Genomic DNA, 18584 nt, shown 5'->3' on the forward strand with positions numbered 1-18584 from the left:
GAGAACAGGCAACAACTTGTGTCTCGGAAATTCCACAGCATTAAATCTAGCTATAAACCATCAAAATGCACAGTGTGTCATTCATTAATAAATTAAACCTTATTATTGCTGCCAAATCACTGTAGTATAAGCAGAATAACACACTCCCGTCCGTTCTGTTATAGGAAAATCATGCACTTCAGGGGGTAGCGGCACTCCACTTGCGCGTTGTGCCGTATCAGACCCCAACAGCACGGTTTGTCGTGTGTTATTCCTTACATATTTGTGAAAACAGTCCCACACACAGTGCTGTATGCAAAGAAACAACAGGCGCAGCACTGCCTCTACCTCCAGCAGCTTCAGTAGTTTAATCCACATAAAAATTGACACCATGTCAGTGTGTATTGGACTGTAAAAATCTAATCTTATGAATGTTCATGAAGGACATAGCTGAGTTTTTGACCTAATCACTGTACTCAGTGAACTACAATACAAATCACAATCTACAGTAAGTCTCTGAGGGTGCAGTTATAGCCAATGACACCAATACTTTACTGTTTATTCAGTACCTCATGGTCTGATCTCACATTTTTAATCACACCTGGCCCTAACTTGGACTGTCTCCTCTAACCATGTTGCGTTGGTGTATGTATGGCTTAGGGCTGCGTTTCTTTAGGAGTGTTAGATACTGATACTGATGCTGATCTGATACCTTGAATTAAATCAAAACTATACCAAAACGTTTCATCTTTTTTTATTGTGACAATTAAGAAGACATGAAAGGAGCAATTACTAATGAAGGACAGTGTAGTTTTCTTGTGAATGACCACTTTTACTGGTGAAGAACGCTCTCTAAGAAATGTAATAGTACCTAATGTTCTCTTTTCTCTTCCAAAACTTGGAAGTTGTTTAAAATTTGTAGTATATTTCATAGTATTAGTAATCCTTAATGGTGTAATGTCTGTCAAAAGTACTGAAAATTGGCACCGATGGTTGCTTACAGATGTGACATCCAGTGTGAATTCTGGGTAATTCTTGACTCTGTGCTTGTTTATACACACGATAACCAGGCTTGTGGCAGTCTCACGCTTGAGTGCGTCCTCACGCTGTGTGTGTTACAGCTCTGAAGGCGTTTAGCACGGCATCTGATCCCTTGAGGCGAGTCTGTCATTCATGTCATGTTGTAATTCCATCTGTTGAGTGTCTGTCTGTTTCTCATGGGACCAAGGTGGTGTACATGAGACGCCAGCATTTAACATTTATCTGAATGCTGTAACAGATCTGACAGCTGATATAAAAATCTGTCTCATTAACTAACACAGCACTAACACTGAGAGTCTCCCTTGACTAATGTCTCGAAGAGATAGAGGGATGTTTGTGGAATCATTACAGGCTAGCCTAAATCATGAGGTTAGCGTTGTCAGCAGTTTCGCTTAAAAAAAAAAAAAAAAAAAAAAACCTGTTTACTGGATCAGTTGGTACAGAACAAGGCACATGGTGGGAAAAGGAAAGAAAAAATAAATCAGTCTTTGGCACTCTGTATATAGTTTTAACCACAAGATAGACCAGATCCTTCTAATAGTCATAGTTCCTCTTTAAAGTTAGCATATGTCTGAGCCACATGTTCACACAACTTCTGACTTCATCCGTAGCAACAGTACACATTTTACACAAGAGGATTTAATACCTAAACCCTAACTGCGTCTTAACAGTGATTACTTGCGTGGTATCCTAGACCATTATTGAGTTTGTTCTGAACACACTGAACAAGCAGATCTAGTGCAGTAATGTGCCTTATTGACTTTTACAGAACTGTAATTGTGTGATGAACTGCACATTGACACGAACAAGTTTTGGTCAAGGCGATATTCCACAGACGTCCATGGCCGGGAGTCTAAGAGATCAAAATTGCCGAGCCCTCTGAGTGGAAGGGATGGTATACTCTCTTCTGTCAATCACAGCGGTACTAGCCAATCATAGGCATCTGTGAGCTCATGTATGTGGAAGGGGGTGGATAGATCTTTCCTCCGGGTGTGTTATGCCGCTTCATGAGCAGCAGTTTGAAAAGACATTTTGGTTGGCTTCATGTATCTCGGAGAAAGCACAAGACAGCCTTCACCCTCCTGGATTGGTAGCTGTGGTATGATAGGAGGGACCTAACTGATGGGTGGGAAATGACGACGTAAAATTAAAGAAGTATGACTTTGCAAAATTTATGACGCTGCCAGAACTTGTTTATCTGCCCACCTGTAGTCTCAAAACACTAACATGTATGATAGGTTAATATTAATGTGCTCGTTTTAATATGTTATTGTTTCTATAGTAACAGCACATACACAGGGACCTGTATGTTGTTTAACAAGGTAAAACCTATAATTGTTGATGTAGTGAGGTTTTTTGTTAGATTTGTTACATTTGTTTAACATTTATGGAAGGAGTCTTATTTATAAGCGCTTTGTAACCGTCACGGTGCTTTGCGAAGTTAATCAGCACAGGAAAGACTTCAGCACAGAGGAGTTTACGCTTTCTGGTTTCTCTGTAAAATGACGAGCTGTGTTTTTCTGAGAGAGAGAGAGAGAGAAGTGAGAGAGAGAGAACAGAGAGAGGCTGGTGAGGAACTGAGTGTTTATTGAGGCTGTAATGTAGGTGAAAGCAGGAACTAACTTCCACAACATTAAATCTAACTATAGACCGTTAAAATGTGCAATCTCTTGTAGATTAGCATAGCATGTATACCCTACGATATTAGGTCATAGAGACACATATGGCATGATACTGTTAGGTATGAAGTATTATGAATTAAGTGACACACTGGTGGACTCCAAACTGTTTCTCATATCTTTAGTGTAATTGTGTGAACCTTTTTAAGCAGGATTCATCTCTGTAGTTTTTAATATTGCGCAACAGATGACATTCCTCAGTGAAACTACATTCTCGTTTGTTTTTAGTCAGATTGTGACATTTCTTTTACTGTGTGTGTGTTGATTCTGCAGAAGCTCGATCAAGGACAGGTCCTGCTGGACGCAGTTTTTAAGCACCTGGAGCTGACCGAGAGAGACTATTTTGGGCTGCACCTGGCTGACGAGTCCTCCGACAGTCCGGTGAGTTCAGAGGTCACACTCAAGCTTAGGCTAAGCAGCTCCACCCCCGACTATTCACAGACTGTGGGATCCTTTAAGCTGGTACAGTAACCCAGCCTACATTTCAGAAAGTAGAGCATTTCTTCTTTTTTTTTTAGGTCGCTAAAATATTGCATAGACTCTAGGAAGATTTGCATAAGCCCATGCCTCAGTGAGCATACTGTTTTCTACACAATAAGCACAATGCTGAGAATGTGTTTAAGTAACACAGTAGCAGAAGGTCAAACTGTACGAAGGCGGATATTGATTTGACGTTAAAGAGCTGTCTTCTTAAGAAAGAATGCTGCACCTCTAACTCCTCCAGTGTGATAGATCATTGAGTGACATTGTATTGGACTGGTGCCTTGTTATTGAGTTTCTCCCTCCCTCTCTTACTGTCTTTTACAGAGGTGGCTGGATCCAAACAAACCCATCAGGAAGCAATTAAAAAGTAAGTATATTGAAATTTGGCCACACAGTTGCTTAATGTGAGTTGTTTATTGATGTCCTTGTTGACATATTCACGCCATTCTCTTTGTCCAGGGGGATCTCCTCATCATCTGAACTTCCGGGTGAAGTTTTTTGTGAGTGACCCCAGCAAACTTCAGGAAGAGTACACACGGTATGTGTGATTAGACCTTCACAGTGCATTCGTTATATTTTGACAAAATTTGATTTGAAGACATTGTTTTTTCCCCCTGACTTGGATAACTATTTGCATGATGTAACCGTTCCACGGCACACAAACCACAATCCAGATTGTATTTATATGCAAAAGAGAAACACCCCCCCACACCCACCCCCCCCAACCTCCTGCCTCATAAATCAAATGTGTATTTCTCAATGTGACAGTGGATTCTCTCTCTCTCTCTCTCTCTCTCTCTCTCTCTCTCTCTTTTGCTGTGTGTCTGTCTCTCTCACTCCTCACTCCAAAGGTACCAGTATTTTTTGCAGATCAAGCAGGACATACTTAGTGGGAGGTGAGCAGCCTCTACATCTGCGATATACAAACCATAAATTAAACAGTTAAATTAAAAGTGATTAGGTGAATTAACGGAGTGTGTATTGTGTGCTTTAGACTGCCCTGTCCGCACAACACTGCCGCACTACTGGCCTCCTACGCTGTTCAGTGTGAGTATACACAGATTTCAGATGCTGTTTAAAGCCGTAATTTGGTCGCTGTTAAGTGTATGTGGACCAATAGACTAAAGAACACGGACAAATTTAGACTGTTAAACGTCCAGCGTACAGGATATTTAGTCTGTACTTGTGTTTGTGTAGAGATGGTATGATTGGAAATGATTTCACGCTTTGAAATCTGGTTTTACAAAAGTCGCCTTTTTTTCTTGTGTTCTAAACCAAGCAAGATGTTTTCAGTTCAGCGAGACAGAAAACATCAATAACAGTTTAGCACAGCAGGGGTTTAAGAATGGATTATTTATCTACTGGAAAGGATTGATTTGGATCTTTGGATCAACTGAAGTGCAGCTCATCTGTGCTTGGACACATCTGTTTGAATTAAATAGAACAGAAGAAGGTGCTAGTGATATAAGTAAGGAATAACACACGACAGACCACGCTGTTCTACAAAAATAATGCACGCCAGGAGGGGGGTGATGTGGCACAATGTGCAAGCGAATTTTCAAATAACATTATTATAGTGTTATTCCACTTATACCACAGCGATGTGCCAACGAATACAATGTTTAATTTACTGTACGAAATTTTATTTTTAAAAGTTTATTGTTAGATTTTATGTTGTGGGATGTCCGAGAGACAAGTTAACTCCTGTTCTCGCTTCCGTTGTACCTGCAATAAACAATCATTCCCTCACCAGTCTCTCTTTCTCTTTCTCTCTCTCTCTCTCTCTCTCAAAAAAAAAGAAGAAAGAAACCAGAAAGTATAAACTCCTCTCTCCTGAAGACTTTCCTGTGCTGATAAACTTTGCAAAGCGCTTACAACTGAGACTCCTTCCATAAATGTTAAATAAAATGTCTCCTAACAAAAAACTTCACTACATCAACAATTATAGGTTCTACTCTGTTCGACAAAACGTTTTTAAGTCCATTTATTATTACTCATATATTATGTGAAGAAGTACAAGTCCCTGTGAATGAGCTGTTGCTATAGAAACAATAACATATCAGAATGAGTGCATTAATATTTACAGTTACAGCCAGAGCTACTGTCTGAGCGGTGCTGTTATATGTACCACGCTGTGAGGTAGCAGAGTAGAGCATATTAGTGTTGTGTGTTCGTGGTGATTGTTGAACTGTGAATTGTTGCAGATTAAGTCATTGTGGTTGCACATGAGAATAGCATTTAATGTGAGTGTGGCATCGTCACATGATCCACCAGAGCAGCAAAATAGGAAATTCTGAAATCACGCCACTGTTCGAAAGCCTCGTAAGTTCTTAAGTTTCCCTTGTGAAAACTGCAGCAGATCCGGGCCAGCGCAGCACATTCCAGCAGTGCAGAGCCTCGACGCTTAACAAGCTGGAGCTTGTAAAACCTCGAGATGTACCCTCACAGTACGGCTCCTGAAACACCACATTAACCGAACCAGGCCGATTCAGCCGAGCGTGTGTGTATGTGTGTGTGTGTATGTGTGTGTGTGTATGTGTGTGTGTGTATGTGTGTGTGTAAGGGGCCCCCCCGTCACCAGATTGACCTCAGCAGTCATGACTCGGACAGATGGCCGGGACTCTTGAAGGGTTTTGCATGTGCAGTTAAGGTGATATGTAGTTCAGACGGGATTTGAACCAGCTTGCCAGCTTTCCATATCTCCTGAATGGATAGCGTTCTGATTCATAGCTGAAATACTTGTGTTACTCACTAACTCCCGTGCTTGTGTTGAATGAATCTTAATTGATCCTCGGGGGTCTGTGCTTAAGCACTTTTATGGACCACCAAGTACAAGACAATTTCCTAGGCTGTCTAATCTCAGAACCCAGCCAGTTGTAAAATATATCGGATTTATTCTACTACGTTAAAGCTCTACCTCACAGCACTGGGTTTCTGTCATATGGATGTTTGAGATCTTTCGTAGGAGACACATCCGTTTTAAACCTACGCATTAAAAATATGCTCATAAACATGTTAAATGAGAGATGTGTGTTGAAGAGTGCATGTTTTCTTTGTACTGAGCTCAGTCTTAGGGCTCAAATCAGTTTCAAGTTTAAGCACCAGGACATGTAAAGCTCTGTTTCAAGTGGCTTATATCACATTTTTTTTTGTCTGTTTAAACTCAGAAATTTGATAGGATTTCAATCTTATTTGTTCCACTTTCCATATCTAATGTCAATAGTCTGTGTGACTGTAATGAGGCAGTAATAACTGCACACATTCTATATCTGCCCTTTTTTCAGCGCATGTAAACATTTACAGCTTTTTGTCTTTTTTTCTGTTATTAACTCGCAAAATGCTGCATGCTGTCGTTAGCTGGGTTTTCAGCTAGCCATTATATGGTAGTATATTATACGGTTATGATCGTATCAGTGCACAATTCTTTGTGTTAGGAAGACTAGAACTAGTGACGTATTTGCTGTAGAGAGAGATGCATGCTATATTATTTCTCTGCTAAAGCTAAACGCAGAAATATGATTGGTCAGGAGGTGTTGATTAATTTTCTATAACAGCAGCTCTGACTGTAGTACCAGCTGCAAAGCAAATCACAGGTTTGTATCAATGCACTTGTTCAAATACGTTATCTTTTCTTACAGAGGAACTTGCATGCGGACATTCCACATAACAGATTAAAATAAAACGTAAAGTTGTTGATATGGTGAGGTTTTTATGGTGATGAGATGTTTATTTTGCATATAGGGAAGGAGTTTACAGTGTCAGTACTCTGTGCCAGTCAGAGGTACAGCTGTATGTTTTCCATCGCAAGAAAGTCTTCAGGATGGAGGACTTTAGACTGTTGTTGAGTTTTCCTATAACAATATAATATTTTAATATATTAAATTATTATTTATTTAAATATTTAAAACCTGTATGCATTTCCTATATTTCCTGTGTCGTGATTTGTTCCTTACTTAACAGTTCTTAAAACTAAAATTATTCAGAATAGGCTGTCCTCCCTCTAAAACCCCAAGAGACAGAAGTTTCGATCAAGATGATTTTATTTTTTATTTAAAATTTTTTTTTTTATTTTTATTATTTGATTTAATTTTTTTTTTGTACATTTTTACACTTTAATCTCTACTAGTGTTAAAGTGTTAAAAGTGTGCTGTACTACACACTCAAATCCACATTTAAATCCTGAGAACATTTATCATCTGCTATCTTATTGAGCCAGTGTTCTTATTTGAGCTGATGCGCACCATGAAAGTGTATAACTGCCAGAAGAGCTGATGATACAAACAGGTTTGATATTAGGTTCTGAGGTTAGGGTTGGGTGTAGACACAGCATTACTAAAGTAAATAACGAAGCTGGTTAAAAGCAGTTTGTGGTGATGTGATTTGATGATTTGTGGTTTAGTGATTTATGTCATGTGCTGTTGTGCTTTAGCTGAGCTGGGGGACTACAGGGAGGCGGAGAATCCACCCAGCTACCTTTCCGAGTTCTGCTTTATCCCCAACCAGCCGCAGGGCTTTGAGAAAGAAGTGGCCAAGCATCACCAGCAGCACAGGTTAGTGACACTTTCCCAATCTGTTGCCTCTTGTGTGTGGAAGAGTCTATGTTGATTTTTAAAAACCTTAGCGTGGTGTTACATCCTGGTGTTCATTTCCTGCCCCGGTTCTGCTCTCTGCTGATCCAGTGCCATGGGTCAGGACAGTGAGCCTATTATGTTGCGCTGCACGTACATTCACAGATCACATGCTTCTGAAAGACTCACAAACTCTCGCTAACTCGCTCTGTTTTCACGCGTTCAACTTTTTCTCTCTGTCGCCTCCACGTGTGCAGCGGACTAAGCCCGGCCGAGTCCGAGTTCAATTACCTAAACACAGCTCGCACGCTGGAGCTCTACGGAGTGGAGCTGCACTATGCAAGGGTAAGACAATCCAAGACGTTCACACACATCTGTACATGCATACACACACCATACTCGTGCTATAGTTTTGTGATGTTTCATTTCATATATTTCTAGTCATTTGATCCATTTTATATCCATTCTAAGTAAAGCAGTAGATTATGCGTGGCCTTACTGGCAAACCAGTGAGCTGTTCTTGAGTAAACTGATATTAAAGCTGTCTGATTCACAATTACATAAAAGCATTTTCTTGAAGATAAAAATCTTCTATCATTAAAAGCTGTCTGGAGGAGTGTGTGTCTTATTATTGTCCTGTATTTGTGCGAAGACCATCCATCAAAAGCTTTCCAGATCTCTAAATCCGTTTCTGTCTCTCTGCTGGGAAGTCTTGCATCTAAAGGCTGTTATCAGGGGCCTCTTCTGGAGGCATGGAGATCTTTTATCATGCGATTGTCAGATGGAGTGTTGCGTTCTGCAGACTCCTGGCAGGTTGTGCTTTACAGATTACTGAAGAACAAGAGGGTTTGTGTGAGCAAGAAAGACTGTAATGGGAAGATATGGAGAGCAGATTTTTTTTTTGGTGCGACAGAAATAGAGGTGTGAGTGTGTGTATGTCCACTGAACTCCAGTCAGAGTCAGCTGAAAAAAAGGTCTCAGTGCTTATTCACTACTATTGCCCATGTGACTTTCTCAGTCTGGAAGCATTTATAGACACTTGTGAGGAAACTGTAATGTTTATTTTGGATCGTACTGTTCATGACTGATTTAGGTCAAGGATCGGTGTGGCGATACGGGCAAAAAGAGCATGTTGAGCAGAGTAAAAAATCCACTTTGAATGACTGGATGAATCTTTTATAATTAATATGTGATCTTCAGTGGCATTCAGGATTTATTTTTTGTTGAAATTCTGAAGTCTTTTTGTCTTTTGGTTGATCCATTTTTACTTCGCTTAACGGTTTCCTACATTACCCACACCTAAGAGCGCTGAAATATTTTTTTTCTTTATTAAACGCTCTTGAAACAGCTCTAGCAACGCCCCTCTGTGATGTCAGAGCAACAAACACTCGCTGATTTCTCACGGGAATAACGAAAAATACAGCACTAACAAATATTTCAGAACAATCATATTTAATTGGTTTCAGGGTGGTGTTTTCCTTTACCATAGCACTTAATACTAGCCACGAGTGGGAAGTGACTTCATAAGAACATTGAATTGGACTAATAAAATCGCTGGACTAATGTGTTTTATTGGAAAACATACTCTGGTAACTTGTTTATACCAATCAGACAGTCAGTACAGACATTTGCACATCATACTTACATTGTGTTGTCAGCAAACATTTCCAAGGGCATATTTTATGCTAAAGTTTGGGACATCCCTAATTAATTATTTAATTAAAATAATGTGTAACTGGAGAATCTGTGATGTAATGGGGAAGTTTGTAAAAGGCAGTGTTGTTTTAAAATTTGTCCAAAAGGCAATTTTATTCTCCGAGTGCTCAAAGAACACAATACAAATTTGAGAGCTCATTTTTTATATTGCACGGTTGTACGATATCAGTATTGCAGAGGCCATTTTGTTATTGTGATAATGACTACAAACGATACATTAGGCAGCCCTTTTGTGTAAATCTGGATTATTGTTGCACTATTGCAGACAGTATCAGGGGTTTTAGGGAGTAATCAGCTTATAAAACATGTACAGTTCAGCCTTCCTAAGTCCACAGAAACTAAGTGTTCTGCTGCTAAAACCTGCTAAAATTGTATAAAGCAGCTAATCAGAAACACAGGACTGGCTGATTAATGTGTGGTGTGAGGACCTGCCTGATGTTTGAATACTTGGTCATTAGTGATCATCTGTATCTCTCTGTTCTTTCATGATTTATGACTGCAGGATCAAAGCAACACTGACATTTTCATCGGGGTCATGTCATCTGGAATAGGCATTTACAAGAACAGGGTACGAATCAACTGCTTTCCATGGTAAGTGCTTGCTCTGTTTCAGTGGCTGAACAGAACACTTATGAGTAGCAGTTTAAAGGTTGAAGTTTTTTTCTGGCATCTGCGTGTTAGTAAATGTTTCTCAGCCTGTTTGATTTGCACAGAACGAGCATATTGATGCCGGCCTCGAGGCACTCCTGTTTCAATATTTACCATTCAAAATGCAGAAGTGCAAACAGCCATCCGGAGATTATAAACCTCTCTGCTGCATGAGTGTTTAACTGTCTGCTGTCCTCGAGTCTCTCCCGTTTGATCAGGCTGAACGTTCCATGCTTTCTGTAGCTCTGCGCCTCCTCGGCACTCACAAGTCTCTGGCCTCCCGCTGGCTGTGTTGAGCTGTTGAGCTCGGTCAAAATTGCAAACGCTGGAAGAGTGACACTCAAATCCTCGCCAGATGACTGCTAATTCCCCTCTCAACCTCTTCACACGCACACACACACACACACACACACAACATGCATGCTATTTTTTTCTTTACGACATGCTCTCTAAGTATTCAGAGGCTGCTTGGATGAGGGACGAGGCAAGAATTTTCTTTTTGAAATAGACACTTGCAGATGCTTTCTAGACAGACTAAATTTATCCTGAGGAAGGAAGAAAAAAACACTCATCACAGAGGCACACTAACCTTCAAGAAATTCGCTTGTGGTTATTGATTGTTCCATCACACAATTACCGCGTCACATCTGTTTGAAGTTACCCAACATACGGCTCTCAACGTCATTGTGCTTTTGTGAAGTGTCAAGGTGTACTTGGCCTTGTACATCTTTATTTCACCAGAACAGGAACTTCAGATTGACAGGCCTGAGTTACGGGGTGCGTGTGTGTGTGTGTGTTTGTGTCAGTAAGAGTTTGTAAATGCATGTGTGGGCGCCTCTGCTTTAGAGCGTGTGTTTGTCCCTCTGTACGCGTGTGCGTGTCCTCATAATGCGGCGTATATTTAGCCTCGCTATGAGTCAGGCTTTAATAGGAGTGCTTTCAGAAGGGGAGGGCGAGTTAAATGGGTCAGGATGCATCAGGAAATTTTGAGCAACTTTGATCATGTGATTGCTGTTGTTGCTATTCTAGTATTGTGACAGTTTTTGTGTTTTAATTGTTTCCCCCCTTTTTTTTTTTATTTCCAGGCTGAAAATTGTGAAAATCTCATTTAAATGCAAACAGTTTTTCATCCAGCTGAGAAAGGAAGTGGTAAGTTATAAGCCTCACTTCTTTCTCAGGCCAAAAAGCAAAGTATTTATAACACTTCATATTTAGGACAGTGCTTATAATACTGATAGCAGTCATGTCTCAAAGCAATATTCTGGCTACATTGCTCATAAACTGGACTATTGGTTCATCCCAGTCTTCTCAGATCTTGTATAACAAATAAGAGGCTATTAGAAGAATCATTTTCTTTCATTTAATTTGTCTTAGAATTGACCTTGTTCACTGAAGGAAAGCATCATCATTTCAGCAGGAATTTTATCATACAGCAGATCTGTGTGTTCCATTATCATTCATCATGATACCACCGTCAGTTAACAGTTTAGCAATCACAAGTCATTGGCAGTAATCATCTTTGATGAAGTGCTTTGTTGAACCGTCAGTGTCCCATCAAACAACATATCAACCCCATAGCACCACTGAGCTCCGCTTACGTGAAACATAATTGCTATCCTGCCATCAGCAGCATTGTAAAGAGAGAGAACGCGAGTGGTTGTTTATAGCCTATTAATTATGAAGACTAGATAATGCACTTTATATGTGCACTTTGGCGGAGTCCTACGTGCCAGTACCTTGCAACCCTCAAACGACACGCCTCCAGGAGCCTGAAAGCACCCAAGTAGTGTGAATAATGCACACACCCTTTCCTCCTGTGCTTGTTTTAAAAGCAGGACTCAATAGTGTCATGATCCATAATTCATAGCCAGATGGCTTGGTGTGGCTGAGTAGGTCCAAATCCCCCCCCCGAGCCTCTGACTATGTGTGTGTGTGTGTATGTGTGTGTGTGTGTGTGTGTGTGTGTGTGTGTGTGTGTGTGTGTGTGGACACGGGTCACAGCGCAGTGATTTACAGACCCTTAAACTGCAGAGAAATGTATTTTTTTGCCCCTACAGTAATCCCCAGTGCCCAATGGAGCCTCAGAGACCAGAGCTTCAAATTTAATAGGTCTTGCAAGAGCAGAGTCAGTGCTCTAAATGGAGGACCAAGCTGACAGAATAACAAGGCTGCTGCCAAAAGGGATATACAAAGGCTGTCACATAGTCTTATCATAGCTAGATGATCATAGGTTGTGATGAATCACATGAAAATGGTTGCTGTGACATTAGAGAAAATAGAAAATAATGTCTTTTTTTTGGCCAAACTGTTCTTTAAAGGTGTGTTGTAAAAACTAAAAGATCTGCTGTATGATAATGATTCTTGGTCTTTAATACCTTACGTACCCTTATACTAGAAGGTGCACTACTGTATTTTATTTTATTTTTTAAGAACACTGGGACCTGGAAACTGCAGGATGACAACAAAAAGTCGTAGAAGGAGGTTTTTTACTTTTATGGGTGAGCGGGGCAAAGAAAAATCTCATTAGTTAATGTGAATGTGATGCATTTTATAGTGATGCATTTACAGTTTTCATTCATTCATCCTTAGTAACTGCCTGGTCAGAGTTGTGGTGGTTTAAATTAGACTACTAGTTTGTTTATATTTTGATAAATAGAACCAACTAAATTGGTTAGAAAATATTGTGGACAAGGTACAAACAAAAATAATAACTGCGTGTGTGAGATTTTTTTCTTTTAAAAAGTATCTTGCATATCTCTGTTTAGAAAAGAAAAGAAAAGAAAAAAAATCTTCAGGTTTACACCACACCCACTTCAGGTTTAAATTTGAGTACAGATACAGATATGAATATTTGGAGCACCGAACAGCTACAGTTACAGATAGCGTGATAGTGTTTCACCCCTTCATTATACTGCATATTAACTTGGGCATTATATCTATGCCTTGGTCCTTTCCTCCTTCATCTCCTCATCTCCTCTTCTGTTTCCTCCTCCTTTCAGAATGAGACGCGAGAGACATTACTGGGCTTCAACATGGTAAACTACAGATCTTGCAAGAACCTGTGGAAGACGTGCGTGGAGCATCACACCTTCTTTCGGCTGGACCAGCCCGTACCTCCTCAGAAGAACTTCTTCTCACATTACTTCAGCTTGGGATCAAAGTTCCGCTACTCGTAAGAGAAACCTGAATCACTGTGGCTGAATTCTTGGTGTTGTGACAGATTAAGTGTCCTGTCATGCATTCCTATTATTTGCATTCCCCTGTACGATATAGAGTAGACTGTGCATGTAATACCAGAAGAAATGATATTTTCATGTTTGTACTACATGTTCACAGAAAGCTTGACCCCCGCCCATCTGTAGCCACCGCTAGCCTTGATTCTTAGGATAAACACTTGAAATATTGATGATGCTTTTAAGCACAGATTTATTTGGTTGGGAGAATGCTTTGAATGAAGCATCCTTTAAAAAATTTCATTCACCTTGCTGTGCTTTCCAGATCTATCAGGATTTAAATGATGGCTATCATCAAAGTGTAAACACTTTTACATTTGTAAAGTCTCATTGGCATTACAGATTACAGGAAAATGCTATTCTCTTGGGTAACAATGACTACATGTTGAATATAATATTGAATTGAGTATCTTTCTTCACAGCGGAAGGACAGAAGCACAGTCTGTGCAGTACGGCAAGGAGAAGGGAATCAAGGACAGGGTGTTTGCCAGGTACCTTCTAAGTGCATTTCAAGCTTAGTTCTTCACATTGAGTCAAAGCTTTGTGTTGGAATGCCTTTGTCCAGCAGAGGAGTATTTTTAATGATAGAGTAAATACACTCACAGAGCACTTTATTAGGAACACTACACTAATACTGGGTAGGCTCCCTTTGCTCTCAAAACAGCCTCAATTCTTCATGGCATGGATTCCACAAGATGTTGGGAACATTCCTTTGAGATTCTGGTCCATGTTGATATGATTGCATCACGCAGTTCCTGCAGATTTTTCAGGTGCACTTTCATGCAGTGAATCTCCCGTTCTACCACATCCCAAAGGAGTTCTACTGGATTCAGATCCAGTGACTGGGAAGGTCACTGAAGAACACTGTATTCATTGTCATGTTCATGAAACCAGTTTGAGACGACTTTTGCTTTGTGACATGGTGCATTATCATGCTAGAAGTAGCCATTAGAAGATGGGTAAATTGTGGCCATGAAGGGATGCACATGGTCATTAACAATACTCAGATAGGCTGTGGCATTCAAGCGATGATAGATTGGTATTTACAGACCCAAAGTGTGTCAAGAAAACATTCCCCACGCCATTACACCACCCCCACCAGCCTGGACTGTTGACACAAGGCAGGTTGGGTCCATGGATTCATGCTGTTGGTGCCAAATTCTGACTCTACCATCTGTGTGCCTCAGCAGTAATCCAGTTTTGGTGAGCCTGTGCCCACTGCAGCCTCATTTTTCTGTTATTGGCTGACAGAAGTGGAACCCCATGTGGTCTTCTGCTGTTGTAGCCCATCTGACTAAAGGTTTGATGTGTTGTGCATTCTGAGATGCTTTTCTGCTCACCACAATTGTACAGAGTGGTTATCTGAGTTACTGTAGCCTTTCTGTCAGCTCAAACCAGTCTGTTCATTCTTCGTTGACCTCTCTCATCAACAACGTGTTTCCATCCGCAGAACAGCAGATATTTTTTTATTTATTGCGCCATTCTGAGTAAACTCTAGAGACTGTTGTGCATGAAAATCCCAGGAGATCAGCAGTTATAAAAATATAAAAATTTATGCATTGCACTGCTGCTACACGATTTAGATAATTGCATGAATGAGTAGGTGTACAGGTGTTCCTAATAAAGTGCTCAGTGAGTGTAAATATAGTAGTAGGCGGTAGGCAGTGAAAACCATGAATGCAATCATTTGACCTTAATTCACACACATTGATTTTCTTTGCAGAACAGTAAATATTGTTGCCTCATTTAATTTTTCTAAGAGGACACAGAAGTCCAACTAGTATGCATGTACTGTGGGTAATTTTTAAACTGTTTGGATTTCAAATGGGCATATTCAAGTATTTGGCATATGTTGTGATTTTAAGCATCTAGTACTTTGGCACTGAAAATTTCGCTGTGTCCTTTTGTATCTGAACTTTGTATCCTCAAACTCCTGGAATGAAACACATTTCCTGGAGTTAGTGTTCTATAGAAATGGTTATAATGTGACAAGTCCAGCTGGGTCTCAGTTGTTAAATATTTAAATGATAAAAATGCAGTGTTTTAAACATATTAACTTTACAAGATAAGCATGGCATTCTGATATCCCACACATGACATTTATGCATTTATTTAGGGGGAAAAAAAGATGTACACAATATCACATAATAGAATAGAAAGACTTGCTTAGATCTGGAATCTGCTTTGGTTGAACTTTGGCAGCAAATGAAGATCCAGCTCTCCTATCTATCTTCCAGCTTTTTTTTTTTTTTTTTTTTATAACCAGGTCCACTACAAAGGTGTTGCTTTTACACTCTATATTTTCCTTTTGGCACTCACCATTCAGTATTCTTCAGCTGACCTTTGCCTCTATATAGCACAATTATTATTTTCTCTGCTTTATTGCATATGTTTGCTGTTCACCCAGATCTCCCAGCAAGCCTCTGGCTAGGAAGTTGATGGGTGTGACTGACTGGGAGACAGTGAGCAGGAACTCTGAGTCTGAGGAGAGGCTGGAGACCAGGAGCCTACCCACCCGTTCTCCTCCTGGGACCCCCAACCAGTGAGTATATCTAAACATGAGAATCCTGAACATTCTGCAGATGCTACTGTCAAATTTTGTAAGGGAATTTAGTGGAGAAATAAGGAACTTTCACGCCAAATCCCATTGTGTCTCAGTGGTGCTGGCGTTGCTAGTCTGAACCACTGAATTGTTCAGGGGAAAAAAGACAAGCTGTGATATTTAATGTGTTACACTTGTGGATAAACTCTACCAAAACTTTAGCTATGTTCTACAGCATTCAAGGAGAGGTTTCAGAAGAGATAAAATTTATTGAAATACAAAGCCATGAATTTAATAAAGAATGAAAAGCGCTGGTTTTTCATTCCCAGCTACTCCACTCTTGCTGGGACCTAAAGCTTGTTTGGCTATCTACTAACATTACTTAAGTGAATTAAAGAAGGTTAAAAATCAACATGTTTTGTATCCCCACAGTAGGAATTCACTGTTTGTGCAAGAGGGGCCCCGGCAGCGGCCATCTTCCATGGGACATTTAGTGGAGCATATGATTCACGCTTCGCCCAGCCTGCCTGCATTCACCAACCACAAATCAGCCTCATCCACGCAAGCCAACAGCATCAGCCTCAACTCCACACCGTGAGTGCCCTCGCCATTCAGGAACACAGTACCACAGCTTTTTGAATTCCACATAGCGTGAACAAGATGAGCCACAATATATTCTGACTGACGTTTAGATTAGCCAACTGTATAACAGTTACAGTTTTGTTGCTTAGAATCTAGGATATAATAGGGGTGTAACAGAATAACATATGTATCTATATTTATTGGGCCAGACCAGAAGGATTTTTTTTTTTTTTTTTAATAAATGAACTCTTATCATTATGCTACTGTATATCACTTCAGTTCATAATTTATCTCAACTAGAGATGTGCATGGGACTGTTTTTGTAATGCTCCTCACACTTTTATTATTTTTGTTTGTACCTGCTTGCAATATTTTCTAAGAAATTTAGTTGGTTCTGTTTTCTCAAAATCCAAACAAACTAGTAGCCTAATTGAAACCACCATAACCCTGACCAGGCAGTTACTAAGGATGAATGAATGAATGCTAAATACATCACATTTTTATTAATGAATGTGTTCTTTTTTTGTCCTGCAAACTTCATATCTGATTACTTGTTCCTACCACAAGCTTCATAACTGAGCACTTGAAAGTAAAATCCTCTAGCTCATGTGACTTTTTTGCCTGATGCACACCTCTAGTGTTAACCAGGGCAAGCTTAAAAGAAAAAAGCAGAAGAAGGAAAAAAACATGAATAGTGCGCCTCTTATTTGTATTTGTATCTGTTTAGAACCCATTATTTATTCAGACTGAACAGATAATGGGTTAAGTGCAGTCAAGTGAAGTCCTACAGAGTACAGACAATTGTTTGAGGGAGAGAAGCACTGGAGCCTTTCTAGGAACAGCTATGAAATGTTTACAGATGGAAGTCTGAAATTACCAAACTTTAGTACCAACATCAGTTTTTTTTAAGGGATTGTCTGGTTATTTCACACGAAGACTCCATTTCAAGATGTGGAAATCCCAAAGGTCACACGCTTCTGGCTCAAATGGTGGTTTGGAGTTTGAAAGGTTAGCAGTTTTGTGTTTGAACGTGGAAAACAAAAATTGCCTAAAGCCAACACAGCCCTTGTGGTCAGAAGAGAAGCTTAATTCTACGCCACTACTTCTCCGTCTCTGTTTTTACTATTGCGAAGAGCCTCTGTTTTGTTGCATCTGTGGCTTGCAATTACGGTTCACGCACTCTGTCACTGTGATTAAACAGTCTCAAATGGAAGGCGAATGCAGTGAGATGAGCTGTAAAAAGTGTTTACTGTTTTCAGAGTGCCGGTGTATTGCTTTGGTTTGTGGAAAACAGGCCGTGCTCCTTTTGTGCTCCATTGAGTGGCATTGCTATATACTTAAACCTAATGACCTTGGCAGATATTTTCCTGCCATGTGGTTGTTTTTGCACACTGATCAAGCTGAATAGTGAAATAAATCCCCCTTAACCCCTCCTTACCTCTCTCCTTTGTGTCCGTCACTCTTAAGCTGGCGCAAGACACGACTGGCTTCTGTGGCTGTGAAAATCTGTTTATTTTACACAGTGGCCCCTTTTCAATGGATAAAGCCATCAGAGTGCTTCAAGGCAAGAGGCTGTCTGAAAGCTTTAGGGTATTTTATGCGTATTAGTTCTTTTATACCGATTGGTTAGTAACAATAGGACTATAAAAATTGTTGAAGGTTTTGTATACTGGTGTGACATGACAGCAAACCCATGCAAGGCTTTGAACAGAGTTCTATCTGGAATTAGCCAAACAACTCGTTCTGAACATTCCTAAAGGCAAGCAGCACAGAAGCATGCAGGAAGGCTGGCTCAGCTGAAGCGTTCAGCAGAACCACTGCTGACTGATCCTTCACTCCTCTCTCGCTCGCTACTCCAAAGGATGACATAACCACCTGCTCTCACAGTGGGTACACATCACAGCGACAGCCAGCAGCTCTGCCTGGTCACTCAGCCATACATATCTACATACTGGACATACTCTTGCAGTGGGGGTGTGTGTATGTGTGTGTGCGTGTGTGTGCAAGGATTGGCCTTTCAGGCAGAATTATTATTTGAGTTCCTTCAAAGCAAAATTTGAATAATATTCACAACAACCTTCATACTAGATGACAGTAATCTCCACCATTGACA

At 40.2% G+C, this 18584-nt stretch overlaps 1 protein-coding gene across 3 annotated transcripts in view; it reads left to right on the forward strand.

Annotated features, from left to right (window-relative positions):
- Nucleotides 1-18584, forward strand: part of ptpn4a (protein tyrosine phosphatase non-receptor type 4a) — a 65061-nt gene that overhangs the window by 32246 nt on the left and 14231 nt on the right. For 2 of the 3 annotated variants that reach the window (XM_026928204.3, XM_034304522.2), the window contains 13 exons: nt 2973-3080; nt 3507-3549; nt 3642-3720; nt 4034-4078; nt 4177-4229; nt 7612-7732; nt 8008-8095; nt 9969-10057; nt 11200-11263; nt 13114-13286; nt 13770-13838; nt 15755-15889; nt 16322-16483. In XM_026928204.3, the coding sequence (XP_026784005.1) occupies nt 2973-3080; nt 3507-3549; nt 3642-3720; nt 4034-4078; nt 4177-4229; nt 7612-7732; nt 8008-8095; nt 9969-10057; nt 11200-11263; nt 13114-13286; nt 13770-13838; nt 15755-15889; nt 16322-16483 (1229 nt within the window). The remainder of the gene's footprint in view (nt 1-2972; nt 3081-3506; nt 3550-3641; nt 3721-4033; nt 4079-4176; nt 4230-7611; nt 7733-8007; nt 8096-9968; nt 10058-11199; nt 11264-13113; nt 13287-13769; nt 13839-15754; nt 15890-16321; nt 16484-18584) is intronic. The other variant, XM_026928205.3, reaches the window with a different exon arrangement.

Source organism: Pangasianodon hypophthalmus, chromosome 5 (genome assembly GCF_027358585.1).
Source record: "Pangasianodon hypophthalmus isolate fPanHyp1 chromosome 5, fPanHyp1.pri, whole genome shotgun sequence".
NCBI lineage: Eukaryota > Metazoa > Chordata > Actinopteri > Siluriformes > Pangasiidae > Pangasianodon > Pangasianodon hypophthalmus.